The sequence below is a fragment of the Gordionus sp. m RMFG-2023 genome, chromosome 1 (genome assembly GCF_954871325.1).
Source record: "Gordionus sp. m RMFG-2023 chromosome 1, tfGorSpeb1-WG-v2, whole genome shotgun sequence".
NCBI lineage: Eukaryota > Metazoa > Nematomorpha > Gordioida > Chordodea > Parachordodidae > Gordionus > Gordionus sp. m RMFG-2023.
The window spans coordinates 60,330,909-60,346,127 of NC_088775.1; the positions used below are offsets into that span (position 1 = coordinate 60,330,909).

The window sequence follows — 15,219 nt, forward strand, 5'->3', positions numbered from 1 at the left end:
TGCATTATTGCTTATGGAAAGTAAACCAGTACCAACTTTGGAAGTAAAAATAAACGTTTGTTTTCTTTTTAGAATATATTTATTCTTAAAATTTTCTGTTACAAAAAAAAATTTTCTTAGGAAAAATAACCGAACGCGAATTAAATGTACGAAAACTCATTAGCGATGATTTTTATGAGAGTGATGAAGACGAATTTAGCGACAGAACAGGTATATTACAATGCAAAAGAGAAATGAGAAGGAAGAGACTAGGTCATTTTAGCACTGAAGATGTAGCAAATTACGGCGTTTTAGTTGAAAATAGTATCGGTACAAATCAGGGCAGTAAAGGTGAGGGTTCTCATACCTATGAATCCCTTAAAACGACAATTAATGAGATTGAGAAGGAATTAAAAGTAACCTCACAATTAATTTTTTAAAATTAAAGTAGTCAGGTCTAACCAAACTTTTAAATAGTAGGTCCCATTGAGGTAAGGGGATATTTTTGCAGGTAGAAACTATATTTCTTTGCCAATTTAAAGGGGGCTCTAAAATTATTATTTTTTATCAGAATTGTTATTTAATCAGCTGGAAATTTTTTTGCAAACTTGCTCCAAATATACACTTTATTTAAACATAAATTGTCACTGAGTTCTTAAAGGCTATATTAATCGCTCAGAATTAAAACTGAAATTCTCAGAAAAAAATAATCTTTAAACGCTCAGAAAAAATACTGAATACTCAGAATTTATTCTTGATGCTCAGATAAAAAACAATTTCCCAGAAAAAAATATTAATTGCTCAGGGATAACACGAAACGCTCCAATTAAAAAATGAATCACTAAGAAAAATATATGAAACCCTCCAAACTAGTTATTAAATTGCGCAGAAATATTTCTTTCTTAGTACTATTGATTTTAACTCCGGTTCCTATATACTTATGTGCCTTCTAATTTCAATGATGAAATTACGTCATACCCCTGGTGGGGGTACTTAGTCCTAGCCTGTTCCTCTAAATATGAATTAGTGGTTACGAGGTCTTATTTTAAAAAGTGATTCTTTTGATTTGTAAATATGGTTTTGGCGAAATAAAAATGAGGTAAATAACATTCAGGAATTTTTCACATGATACTCATGTTTGAAATGTTCCTAAAGATAGTTAGTAAAGATTAAATATTATTAGTAGATCTTTAAATTAGGTTTTATAAGATACCTATATTGAAATAGTATATAATTTTTAACGTCTCCATCCCACCCTTTAAAATAAAGTTATAATTTCCTATAAACACTCACTCTAGGGATGTAGAATAATGAGTATCAATTATCTCCTTATAAGCTTTAATTTGCTACACATATCAATATATTCTGTTAGGATATTTTTAACTCCCAACTATGCTATACCCACTTTGAATAGATAAGTATCAATATAATCAATTGATCTTTTTTAGTCTTTATTTGATGCCTATTTTGAGATATTATAGTATTACATTCTCAACCCCCCCCCCCCACCTTCCTACCCACTTCGAAAACGTAAAGTGATGAGAATAAATTAATCTTCTTATTAGCCTTCATTTGTTACCCATGTTGACATGATGTTAAAAAATTTTAACTACCCCCCCCCCCTCCAACCCACATTAGGAAGATGAGTATTAATGTAATCAATTGATCTTTTTATTCTATTTCATTTGGTGCGCCCGTTGAGATTTTACTATACATCTTTACCCCCCCCCCCCCGAACACCCATCAATTGATTTTTGTATTAATTGGCTTTTAGTTGATGTTCATGTTGACATATTATATTTTTTATTAGTTTTCATTTGATACTCATGGCCTAGACTGGAAAGTGTTTAATAAAACTCAACAAGAGCATAGATTATAAAACTCAACAATTCATATGATTAACTTTACTTGAAAATGATCGCCAAAATTTCTGAGCGATTTAGTATTTTTTCTGAGAAATTACGTAAAGTGATGAGAATAAATTAATCTTCTTATTAGCCTTCATTTGTTACCCATGTTGACATGATGTTAAAAAATTTTAACTACCCCCCCCCCCTCCAACCCACATTAGGAAGATGAGTATTAATGTAATCAATTGATCTTTTTATTCTATTTCATTTGGTGCGCCCGTTGAGATTTTACTATACATCTTTACCCCCCCCCCCCGAACACCCATCAATTGATTTTTGTATTAATTGGCTTTTAGTTGATGTTCATGTTGACATATTATATTTTTTATTAGTTTTCATTTGATACTCATGGCCTAGACTAGAAAGTGTTTAATAAAACTTAACAAGAGCATATCAAAATTTTTACTTTGCAAAATCGTATTTGATTTAAAGAAAAATATTAGGGATGTATCGATATTTTTTTATGGGATCAGGCCGATGCTTTACCTCCATCCGATAAAATGGCGTCTTAATTTTAAAAGAATTTATTTTAAATTTCATAATATATTTGTTTATTACTTATTTCAGATTCATGAAAATAAACTCTAACTGATCATTGTTATATTTAATGACTTAATGATATAATTAAATTATGTTATACTATTAAAAAGTATGAGATGAGTACATGTATAAAAATTAAATTGAATAGTGTGTTTACAGAAACAAAGTCAGATATGATATTGAATTGGTAATCGGCCGATGTCAATTTAATATCAGCAATATCGATTAGTCTCCAAAAAGTAGTATCAGTATATCCCTAAAAATAGTTTTTTTCATCCTGAGCAACTAAAAAAAATTCTGAGCGTTTCAGTTTTTATTCTGTGCGAAATAATATTAGTGGTTCATAAAATTCGTTATAGCCTTTTACTGATAACTGGAAGTTTTTTATTTGATATATATTTTTTGCTCTAATCTGTTAGGTATTTGAATTTTAATACCAATTACTTTTTTTAAAAAATTTTAATTTTATTCCAATTATAAAATTATATTTCAATTTGACTTATCTGAATATGGCTATAAGTTCTCACTTAAAATTATTCATTTTATAAATTGTTTGTGCTATCTTTCTTTATAGCCATAGCTAGTAGTAGGGCGATACGATTCGATATGGACTTAAACCCGATCCGATATTTATATTGATTTTTCACCATCCCCCTTTGAACCAAATGTAATTAAGAAATCAATATTTTTTATGCAAAAAATCGAATTATGCATTTTATTTTATTTCTACAATAATTTTAAAAAAGTTTATAGATATTGGTAGTATTAAATGAATTTTTCATTATTCCTCCCCGTGAAATTAGAATTCCGCAGATAACGCATTTTGCAAAATTATCTTTGTCTTTTGTAAAATATTTCCATAATTCAGATACCATATTTAAAAAAATTCTTTTATTAATTAGCGTTATTTTTTAAAAAGATTTAAAATAAATAAAACTTTGGGTGTTTCTTTCAATGACATATATAATACCTAGACTGACGATTCATTCATTAAAATGCATTTTTAAGCGTCGTTAAAAGCAAATCAGCTGGACCCGCCATTTTGGTAACACATATAGCAATTTTTCTCATGTTAAAAACTACTATTAAATCAATAACTTGCTTCCTTATTATCTCGATGATCCGGTAATTCTTTAATAAAGTTTGCATCAGATATAGGAATAAATTATGCGATAAATATACAACAGCAATATCATTTTATAGCTCGTTTAAAATTTAAATAATGATTAGTGTAATCAAGATGGCATCTCCAGCTGATTTGCATTGATGTACACTTTTAATGAATGAATCGTCAGTCTAGGTATTTTATATGATGTCATTGGTTTCTTTCTATTTTTAGAAAAAAACTTTTAAAATACTATAAATCTATTTAAAAAAATAAATAAAATTTAAGGGTGTTGTGCATTTGCATTGTTTAAAAAAAATATATAGAAAATATTATTAATATAAAATAAATATACATAAAATAACAAAAAAGAGAAAAGTAAAAAGATCAGATCGTTTTTTACAGGTTTCGGCCCGATCCGATATTTTTGGAAAACGACTGATCCGATATTTAATATCGGTACAGCCCTATTTTTGGGTATTCTACCCTGATTTTGGTAGTTACGGTTAACAGATTGTATTATCTCAATTTTTTAATAAGGATTAGTGATTATTTGGGTAGTGGTTGAAATTGTAAGTATCGACCGATCTCTGATATTATGCTATATAAGTATCATATAATGAAATCTCATTAAAATATTTTAGTGTTATATGTTTAGTTAATAAATAGAATATGAAAATAGTTTAAATATACTTCTTTTTTTTAAATATTTGATTAGGAATTAGATATCTTGATAGAAAACATTGAGAACCCTACGAGATTAGAGGATAATATTTTACATGTTGATGTATTTGAAAAAAATAATAACGATCTAATTAAAAACTCAGGAGAATCGGACCCCCTAGACCTTTATATGAATACTATTAAAAAGATTTCGAAAATAGGGCCTAAATTTAACCCCAGCCAATCAATATTGCTTTCACTAACCCAAAAAAAGAACAGTTTACTTAAGTCCAAAGAAATATACGACAAGATGCGTAAGATAGCTGAACCATCCACTAATGTTAAAAAAATGTTTTATGCTAACACGCCAACAACCTTATCTACTGCTGATGATCATGTCGTGACAAAAGAAATTATTAGTGATGGTGAAATGTTATTACATAAGAGGTTAATTTGATGATTATCTCTATTTTTTAAAAAATCTCATCGAATTTTCCAACCAGTCTCGGGTCAGAATTACAAACATTGGCTTAAATTTTTTAAATTTACAAATAATTTCTGATTTTCCAAGGATTTCAATTGTAATCTTTCTTTTGAAGGCATTAGATATAAAAGAAAATTTTTCATGATTTTTTATATAATTTTTCGTAATTTTGATTTAATATATAACTTAATTTTTAATTTTCTTAATTATTAGCCCGAGTTTAGACTCAAGTGCTAAAACGCCCTGTAAGGAAAAAGATCATGATTTCGTGGTGCCTCCAATACCTACCTCAAATACAAAAAGGCAAAGAATGACTAGCAATAGAAAGTCTTTTGAAAGCGAAAACAATAATAATTATATTAGTCTATTAAAAAATGATAAAATAGACATCGTTAAAAAAATTGTCACGGATAATCAAAACCTTGAATCTAAAAAGACCAAAATTTATGTAATTTTTATTAAATCATTTTATTTTGATTACTCATTTATAGGCCTGATTTTGATTTTTAAATTTTTACTTTTGAATAGAAATTATTAGTTTTGATTTATTGAAAAATTAACTAATTTTAAAAGAATAATTGATAATATTGAGGTTTTAATATACTTTACTTATGCGTATTTAAAAATTTATCTTATACAACATTTCGATTGATATTCAAGCTAGAGCCCTGCGTTTGACCTTTCTAAGTGGATCGCCCGATCCGAGAAAATTTTCTAATTCTTTTTACGAATTTCCAAATCTGCTTAAATTTTTTAAAAAATGAGTGGCTCACTAATCAGGATTTCTACGCCTAATCTAGACCCTTCCTCCTTCCACCAAACAAATAAAACGATCTTACGTTTTACCCCCCCCCCTCCCCCGTGGTAGAAGTCCCTGCTCATCAAGATTCATAAATATGTTAGCCTGGTCTAAAGAATTAATTTTATCTTTTTTAAAAGCAGTATTATTTTATTTAAAATAAAAACTATATGTAATATAATGAAAAAAGAGTGTATAAAATTTTAAAAAGTTGTATAATTAAATAAATTTGATCAGAAAGTTATCGTTGAAAAAAGAGAGTATTCCTGAATCCTGAGCATTTATTCTATATATGTTGTATTCCATATAAAATCTAACCTAGGTTTGGACCCGACCCCCTCCAATTTTTTAAAATTTTTTACTGATAGTATACACTATAACTAAGAAATGAATAAAATTTAACCTCCCACACTGCTTATTCACTAAAAGGAGTTTAAAGCGGGGAAAAACGGTACATTTTTGACAAAATGCACCTTATTTATTTTCAAATTTTATCGAGAAATAATTATGCTGGGCAATCATTGATTTTATTATATAGCTTTTAATAATGGTTCTTTAATATAACATATATAAATATCATGGAAATCTGATTAATATCTAAAAATGGATGTATAAATCCGGATTTTTTTTTCTGTAGATAGATATCAGACTGCTTTGTATTTGTACAAAATCCTAGATTGGGATGAACATGGTTCTAGGAATTATGACCCTTTATATGACTAAAATTGATTAAATTTTAATATAAATTATCATCATATTTAAATTTATAAATAGTTAAGTAATAATTTTTATTTTAAAATTATGTTTAAATGTAGCCCTTAGTTATTTAAAAAATTATACGTGGCAAAATAATTCTAAACATATTTATAACTTTATTTAGCTAAATAATCACATGTAATCAATCAAAAATTTATTATATTACATATATTAAATCATCCTAAGAATTTGAATTAATTTTGACTTTCATTTTATTTTCGCCTAGAGAAATAAAAGTAGGGAACTTTTGTGTTCCAGAAATTCGCTTTGCTGTCGAAAATCTGCATTCAAGATTCCATAGTAAGATATTCATTATTGCTCACAAATATATAATTTACTCCATGGATATTATTTCTTGCATAGTTAAATAAATCAATTGTTGTCAATATATGATTATCACATGGACGTAGCAAGCTTGTTCGACCTGCTACGTCCCCTAAGCTGTCGCAGGGACTTTTATGTTTGGGTGCAAAAAAATGTTACTCAACCTTTATCCCAAAATTATTTTCATGATTATAGAGATTAATGAAGTTTTTTAAATTATTTAGTTACTACACCATCAGAAAAAAAATTTTTAGCCACTCTGCCAAATCTTTTTTGTAGAGAAAAAGATCAGTTTTGCGTGAAATAAATAAAATGCACATGCGTTATGCTTTAAACAAACTAATTTAACCACAAATTTTACATGCTTTATTATGTCGTCCTCGCGGTAAAATCATAAAAGTGGATAGTGGCCTGATTATCGGTGCAATGAAATCCTTTCACTACAAACGCTTATTTCTGAAAAATAACTGAATTCGCCAACATTTAAATTGGATTTTAAAGAGTTTTGAAATAATTATTGTTGTGAAAAAAACTTTTTATATTGGCGATAAAAGTTATTTAAATTTTGTGTTGTATTAAAAGATTATATAAAATGAAATAATTAATTTAATATTTTTAAGAATATTTTAATAACCATTAATTTTATTTAATAATGTCTAATACAAGAGCTACCTACACATTAGTGGTTACGAAAACTACATCAAGGTGATTATCGATTAAAAATGATGACATTTAATAAAAATTCAATTTTTATAGATTATTTTATGCTAAAATAATATTTGACCTTATTCTTTAAAGAACGATTTGGCAGAGGAACCAAAATTCTTTATTTTTCTGATGGGAACCCAATATAACATTTAAAACACTTCCTTAACCTTTACAATCATTAAAATGATTTTGGGATAAAGGCAGTGGCATTTCTTTGCAACCACACTGTTAAAAGTCTCAGCCACGGTTTCGGGAGCGTTACTAAACTTATAGCAGTTCTAGAAAACTTACAACATCATATGATCATTATTGACAACAATGGATTTATATAATTATGCAAGAAATAATATCAGAGGGATTAATTATGCAGTTGTGAGCAATGATGAATATCTAAGTGTGCAAAATCATCCTGAAAACAGGTTTTTGACAACAAAACGAATTTCTGGAACACAAAATTTTTATACTTTTCTTGCAGAGAATATAAATTAAAAGTCAAAATTTAGTCAAATTCCTCGGGTGATTTAATATGATATATTTTAAAATTTTTATATAATTATATATTTTTTATTGTATTACATGTAATTATAGAAATTTTAACCAAAGTGTTAAATAAACCACATTGCTTCACATCTCAAATTAATTTTTATACATAATTTTTACATAATAGTCATTAAATTTTAAATGATATTTGATATGTATTAAATTGTTGTTTTTGTTATTTTTTGTAAAATGTTTATTTTTATTATTATATAATTTGATAGGAATTTGAATAATAAATTATGATCATTATTTTGGATACTAAATAAAAAAAATGAAAGAATTCTATGACTACTAAAAATACATTACAAAAGATTTCGATATTTTATTACTACTAAAAATACATTACAAAAATGGCGCAGTCTATAAAAAGTCTAACGGATTCAAACCTGTGTTATAAAGATTGGTACAACTTATTTCAAGAATTTAAAAACACATAACCAAGTTTAACATCATCACAAGAAAAATCTCTGTTATTAACAACAATAGGATGTGATACTTACAAAATACTGGTAAATTTATGTGCACCTGATAGTCCGGGAAACAAAGAAATATTAGAAATACATAATATTTTAATCAAACATTTTCATCCCAAACCTAATATAATAGTAGAGAGATATAATTTTTATCAATATAATCAACAAAATGATTAAAAATTAATAGACTATATACAAAATCTACGAAAATTAGCAACGACTTGTGATTTTGGGGAATATTTAAATAATGCATAGAAATAAATTTATATTCGGAATAAAAAATCCAAAAATTTTACAAAGATTACTATATGAAGACGATATAGACATAAATAAAGCTATTAAGATAACTTCTGCAGTAGAAACCAAAAAATACAAAATGATGAAACTAAAATCGAAAGAGGAACATAATGATAATATAAATAAAATTAAAAAAGTTAATAATGATAATTAATCAGAATCATATAATAATTATAATGCGAGCTACAAAAAAATCCATGTCCGGAAACCACAGAAGGGAAAATTGTCTTTTCGAGAATGCCACTTGTTATAAATGCAACAAAATTGAACACATTGCGCGAGTCTTTAGAAAAGAAATAGTGAATTTTATTAATAATAAAACAAACGAATATAATCCAGAATTTTGGATAGATATAATAATAAGCAACAGCGATATCAGAATGGAATTAGATACTGGAGCTGAGGTAAGCATAATTAACGAAATAGATTGGAAAAATAAAGTTAATTGTCCTGGATTAATAAATTACATGCTAAAACTTAAAAGCTATACAGGAACCAATATACCACTATTAGGTCAAACTGTAGTAAAAGTACAATATAAAGGACGAACATTAGAACTACCTCTCATAATTACAAAAGGATATACCAAAAATTTCATTGGAAGAAATTGGATAACTAAATTTCGTAATAGAGAAAATTAATCATTCACTTTATGCATAACCCATAGTAATTATTCAAAAGAAAGATAAAACATTAAGAATTTGCGGGGATTTTAAAAAGTATAAATCAAAATATTAATATTGATTCATATCCAATACCAAGAATCTAAGATTTATTAGCCAATTTGGGAAAAGGAGAGGAATTTTTAATATTGGATCTCTCAGATGCCTATTTTCAAATTAAAGTGGGGGAAGAGTTTCAAAAATATCTTGTAATCAATACGCATAGAGGATTATTTAAATATACAAGACTACCTTTTTATCGTCTTCTCTAGCAATATTTCAACGAGCCATTGAGAATTTATTAAAAGGTTTTGAAGGAGTAGCTTGTTTATTTAGATGATATTATAATAACCGGGAAAAATAGAGAGAAACACGAAACAAATTTTAAAAAGGTACTAAAATGTCTAGATGAAAATGGAATCAAGCTAAAAATAGAAAATGTAAATTTTTCAAACAAAATGTCGAATACTTAGAACACAATATTTCAAAAAACGGAATTACAACTACCGAAAAAAATACTGAGGCAGTAAAAAAAGCACCAGAACCAACAAATTTGAAACAATTACAGTCATTTCTAGGGTCAGCAACATACTATTCAAAATTTATTTCAAATTTTGCAGCCAAAGCCAAACCATTATACAAATTATTAGAAAAAACAGTTGTTTGGAGATGGACTAATGAATGCAAAGACGCGTAAAAAAAATAAAGTAATAAATAAGTAGTACTCCAATATTACAGCATTATGATCCAAAATTACCCATTATATTAGCAACAGATGCGTCAACCATAGGAATTGGGGGAGTAATATCACATATAGAAGGGGGCAAGGAGAGACCAATTGCATTCGCCTCAAGAACGCTAAATGCAGCTGAAAATTTTTTATAGCCAAATAGAAAGAGAAGCACTTGCCACATATTTGGGGTTACAAAATTCAAAGAATTTATATATGGAAAAAAGTTCACATTACAAACATACCACAAACCATTAATGAGTTTATTTCATCCAAAAAAAGATATACCAACAACATCTACTGCCAGAATACAAAGATGGGCTTTATTATTAGCAGATTACCAATATGAAATAGAAGTCAAAAGTAGTTGACAAATAGCAAATGCTGACATGCTATCTAGATTATCTATAAAGGGAACTCCAATATCAAAAGAAGAAACGCTAGATCAAATACAGGTGGGAGAAACACCTTTAAATGCAAGCGAAATTGAAGAAACAATGCGAGATGATATACTTTCTAAAGTATACAGATATACAATAGATGGATGGCCAATAAACTATGACGCAAAGGAGAGAGGGAATTACAACAGAGAGGGGTTGTTTATTATGGAGAACTAAAATGATAATACCACAACAATACCTAAACAACGTGTTGGACATGATACATCAAGGACATATCGGAATGGTAAAAATGAAGATGAGAGCACTACAATACGCGTGGTGGCCTAATATAAACCAAGATATACAGGAGCAACACAATATGCCTCAAAACAGCAATTCAAAATTGGCAAAACCACCAAAAGCATGGCACCGAGTACATATTAATTATGCTGGACCATTTCAAAATCATGATTGATTGGTAGTGATAGATGCTAGCAATCGCTGACTAGTTCCCGTGACTAGCACTACAACAAGCACAATAAAAATATTAAGAAATATTTTTGCAAGATCCGGATTTCGGATAATCGTTTCTGATAACGGACCCCAATTCAGCAACAAAAATTTTAATGATTTTTGTGAAAAAAACGGGATTCAATTAGTGCACGGAAGTCCTTACCATCCTCAGACAAACGGCATGGCCGAACGTTTAGTTCGAACTTTTAAATAGAGTATGAATAAAAGAAACGAGAGGGATTTAGAAACCAGTCTAGCTATTTTTCTCTACAATTTCAGAAATGCACCAGGGACAGAAACTGAACAATGTCGCGCTGAAATACTACTAAAATTTAAACCTAAAGGATTGTTAGATCAAATATTATTCGAACGGGGTAACAAAAAGGAGAAGTTAGAATACCACAATCAAAAATTCCAGATAAATGAAAAAGTTTGGTCGCGCCTTTACAATAATAAAGAAAAAAATGGGAAGACGCCCTTATTAAAGGCATACTCGGATCACAACGTTATGAAGTATAGCGGGTAATACGATTATACGTCATACGGACCAATTAATGAAAAGAACCTAAAATATATTAATTGAAAAATACGAATTAGAAGAGAGAACTGAAGTAGAAGAGAAAACCGAAGAGTTAAATAAACAAAGAGTGTAATAAAAAATAACAATGAAATGAATCTAAAGAAGAGGGAAGGAGAAGATACAAGTCAAGATCGATATCCCAAAAGGATACGATCGAAACCAGATAGATTGGGGATAAATGATATGTATTAAATTGTTGTTTTTTGTAAAATGTTTATTTTTATTATTATATAATTTGATATGAATTTGAATATAAATGATGATCATTATTTTGGATACTAAATAAAAAAAATGAAAGAATTCTATGACTACTAAATATACATAACAAAAGATTTCGATATTTTATTACTACTAAAAATACATTAAAATATTTATGTTAAATTTGATCAATTTTAACTATATAAAGGGGCATAAACCTAAGGACCAAGCTCATCCCAATCTAGGATACTGTACAAATATAAATCAGTTTGATATCTATCTACAGAAGAAGAAAAATTGAAAAAAAAAACATTTTCCTATGGCTATTTATTGTTTTATACATTCGGTCTTAGATATTAATCAGATTTCCATCATGTTTAATTATGTTATATTAAAGAACTATTATTAAATTATATAATAAAATTTCAATGATTGCTCTAACATAATAAATTCTCGATAAAATTTGAAAATAAATAGGTTCATTTTATCCCCGCTTTAACACATTTTAGAGGGTAAGCATTGTTGGGGATTTTTTATTTCCTAGTTTTAGTGTATACTATCATTATGCAAAATTTTAAAAAAATTAGATGCTTTCGGGTTGAAAATCAACCTTTTTATGTTTGATTTGGAATTCACTATCTATAATATACAGGTATCAATTTTAATTAGATATAAACGATACTTGAGTTTGAATATGCATATATTTTATATCTTATTTAATTAAACTCTAATTTTTTAAGGCAAAAACATTTAGGCAGTCAGAATATTATAAGCACAAAAAAAATAAGATAGAAATAAATAATTTTGATAGGTCCATATTGAAAAAAAGCGACCTATTTTATTTAAATTTTATTCTGACTTCTTGCAGGTCTATGTAGGGCTCTAATTCTATTAACTGGATAATAATTTTTTGTTGGTGAATATTCAAAAAATTGAAAGTCTTAATTTTAAAATTCTTTTATATGGTTAATATTTAGGGATGCGAATGGAATCCCAAACTACTAGAATGATAATTCAAATGTCCGAAATCTATATATAGATTAATTAGCCAAATTCGTTTTAATTAATAAATTATATTTCAACACTTATACATGATGTGAATTTCTATTTATATAAATATAGTTATGATATACAAATTTTGTATTTCGAAATTTAAATAAAAATAGCGGTATGACTAAATACTGCATTGCTAAAATGAATTGCTAAAGAGCAAATAATTATAATCAATCAAAATTTTATTATAAAATCTTATTTATGAATAATTTTCAGAAACAGTTTATTTAATGTACATATATCAATATTTCATTAAATAAAAAATTGAGATTAAATATCAAATAATTTTTAATTCTATTTTTACGTAATATTATTGGAAAAAAATTATATTTACTAGCTTATTACAACTCAAATTCTATTTTTCAATTTTAAAATTTAACAAATATATATCCATAAGAGGGCGTTAAATGAATAAATATGAAAATATATTCTTAAGAAACCAAAATAATTATTGGATAACGCTTTTCATAAAAATTAAAAAAAAAAGAAAGTTTGATATTAATGAGTAGTAGGTTTAGAATCGAAAAATAATATAAAATTTGTAAGGCACATATTGTTGGCGTTATTGATCAAAATCTCTTCATTTTTGGTTTATCCGTGTACATTTAGGTGTTAAGCATTATCCTAAAAAATATTTTGAAAATGATTATTTGAGCGAATGCCGAGCTCAAAACCGACCACTTATTAAATATTCGATAGACCAAATTTGGTATTAATATTAATTCAAAAATGTTCATTTTTGGTTTATTTATCTATAAATACGTGTAAAACATTATCGCAAAAAATATTTTTAAAATATCGCGATTTGGCCGATAACCGATTTGAAACCGGCCCAATGACTAAATGCTGCATTGCTGGCTTTATCCATGGAAAATTCTTTATTCATGGTTTACACGTGTACATTAAAGTGTTAAGCATTATCCCAAAAAATGTTTTGAAAATATTATGACTTGACCGAATGCCGAGCTCAAAACCGACCACTTATTAAATATTCGATCTACCAAATTAGATAGTAATATTAATTGAAAAATGTTCATTTTTGGTTTATTTATCTATAAATACGTGTAAAACATTATCTCAAAAAATATTTTTTAAATATCGTGATTTGACCGATAACCGATTAGAAACCGAAATACTACATTGCTGGCGTTATCCATGGAAAATTCTTCATTTTTGGTTTATACGTGTACATTAACGTGTTAAGCATTATCCCAAAAAATATTATGATTTGACCGAATGCCGAGCCCAAAACCGACCACTTATTAAATATTCGATCGACCAAATTTGGTAGTAATATTATTTGAATAATGTTCATTTTTGGTTTATTTATCTCTAAATACGTGTAAAACATTATCTCTGTTTTTAAGATATCGTGATTAAAGGATTGCGGGCAAGTGCCGAGAAGAGTTTTTGGGAGTATCGGAGGTGGTGTATCTAGGAACACAAGATTATTGGGAGAGGTGAAACCGCTGGATAAAAATATGGCAGGAATAACCAGTATGTTGAGACCGAATAATAAAGTGGAAGTGCAGGCCTTTCTAGGGATGGTAAATTATTATCACCGGTTTGTGAAAGGTTTTGCACAGATAGCGGCGCCATTTTGCGTTTGAGGAACTAAAATGTCGAATTGAGAGAGAACATATTCTAGTATTAATAACGATTTGGAGGTGGTTTTAGTGGTGGATGCGTCTAGTAAATGTGTAGAGGAGGAGCGTTATTACATTTTGTAGACGAGGAGAGACCTGTTTTGTTTTTCTCAAGAATATTTAGGGCGGCGGAAACTATATATTCGGTTATTGAGCAAGAAGCTTTGGCCGTTATTTTCGAATTGACAAAATGTCGAGAGAACTTAATAGGGAGTAGATTCATGGTATATACGGACCACAAACCGCTGGTGCATCTATTTAAGAAGGATAATAGAGAGCTAATGTTGTCGCGTAGACTACAGTTAACTCGTAAAGCATGCATAAAAGGGCGGAAGACATGGCGAGATGGAGACAAAACTTTCAAATATATAGTAAAAAATTTAGCCATAGTAGATGAATGTGTGGTACGAGAAAATAGAGGTGTAGTGCAGCTCAAATTAAGGGATGCTGTGTTGACAATGATTCATGCGGGGCATCAAGGTGTGGAGGATGTAGCAATGGGGCCGAGAATATGTGTGGTGGGTAGGGATGAATAGGGATATCGAAAATATCAGTAAGAGTTGTTTGATGTGCAATAAGTGGGCCAAGATACCCCATAAAGACAAGAAAAGTTTTTGGCCAAGGGCTACTCAGCCGTGGGAGCGGATACACGTTGACTTCTTTAACTTTCAAAATAGTATGAAGAAGTAAGGGGGCTAACGACGCAAGTGATAGCGATAACGTTAAAAAATCTATGGGCCAGGTTTGTAGTAGCAGTTCAAATAGTCAGGTGGAGAGGAAGGTGTCGATTGTCAAAAACTGGTTAAGAAAATAAAAGTATGGAGGTGGGAAAATTTGGATAGCTGTGACATATTACAACAATAGTCGAAAGGGAGAAGA

The 15,219-nt window shown here is 28.4% G+C and overlaps 1 protein-coding gene across 2 annotated transcripts in view; it reads left to right on the forward strand.

The window, feature by feature from the left end:
• Positions 1 to 14,221, forward strand: part of LOC135931909 (kanadaptin-like) — a 33,677-nt gene extending 19,456 nt beyond the window's left edge. Inside the window, exons 5-8 of one of the 2 annotated variants that reach the window (XM_065469227.1) lie at positions 121 to 395; positions 4,253 to 4,644; positions 4,895 to 5,129; positions 14,062 to 14,221. In XM_065469227.1, coding sequence (XP_065325299.1) covers positions 121 to 395; positions 4,253 to 4,644; positions 4,895 to 5,129; positions 14,062 to 14,070 — 911 coding nt within the window. In that variant the 3' untranslated portion in view covers positions 14,071 to 14,221. Of the gene's footprint in view, positions 1 to 120; positions 396 to 4,252; positions 4,645 to 4,894; positions 5,130 to 12,618; positions 12,798 to 14,061 lie in introns of those variants that run through there. The other variant, XM_065469226.1, reaches the window with a different exon arrangement.
• Positions 14,222 to 15,219: the final 998 nt, after the last annotated feature.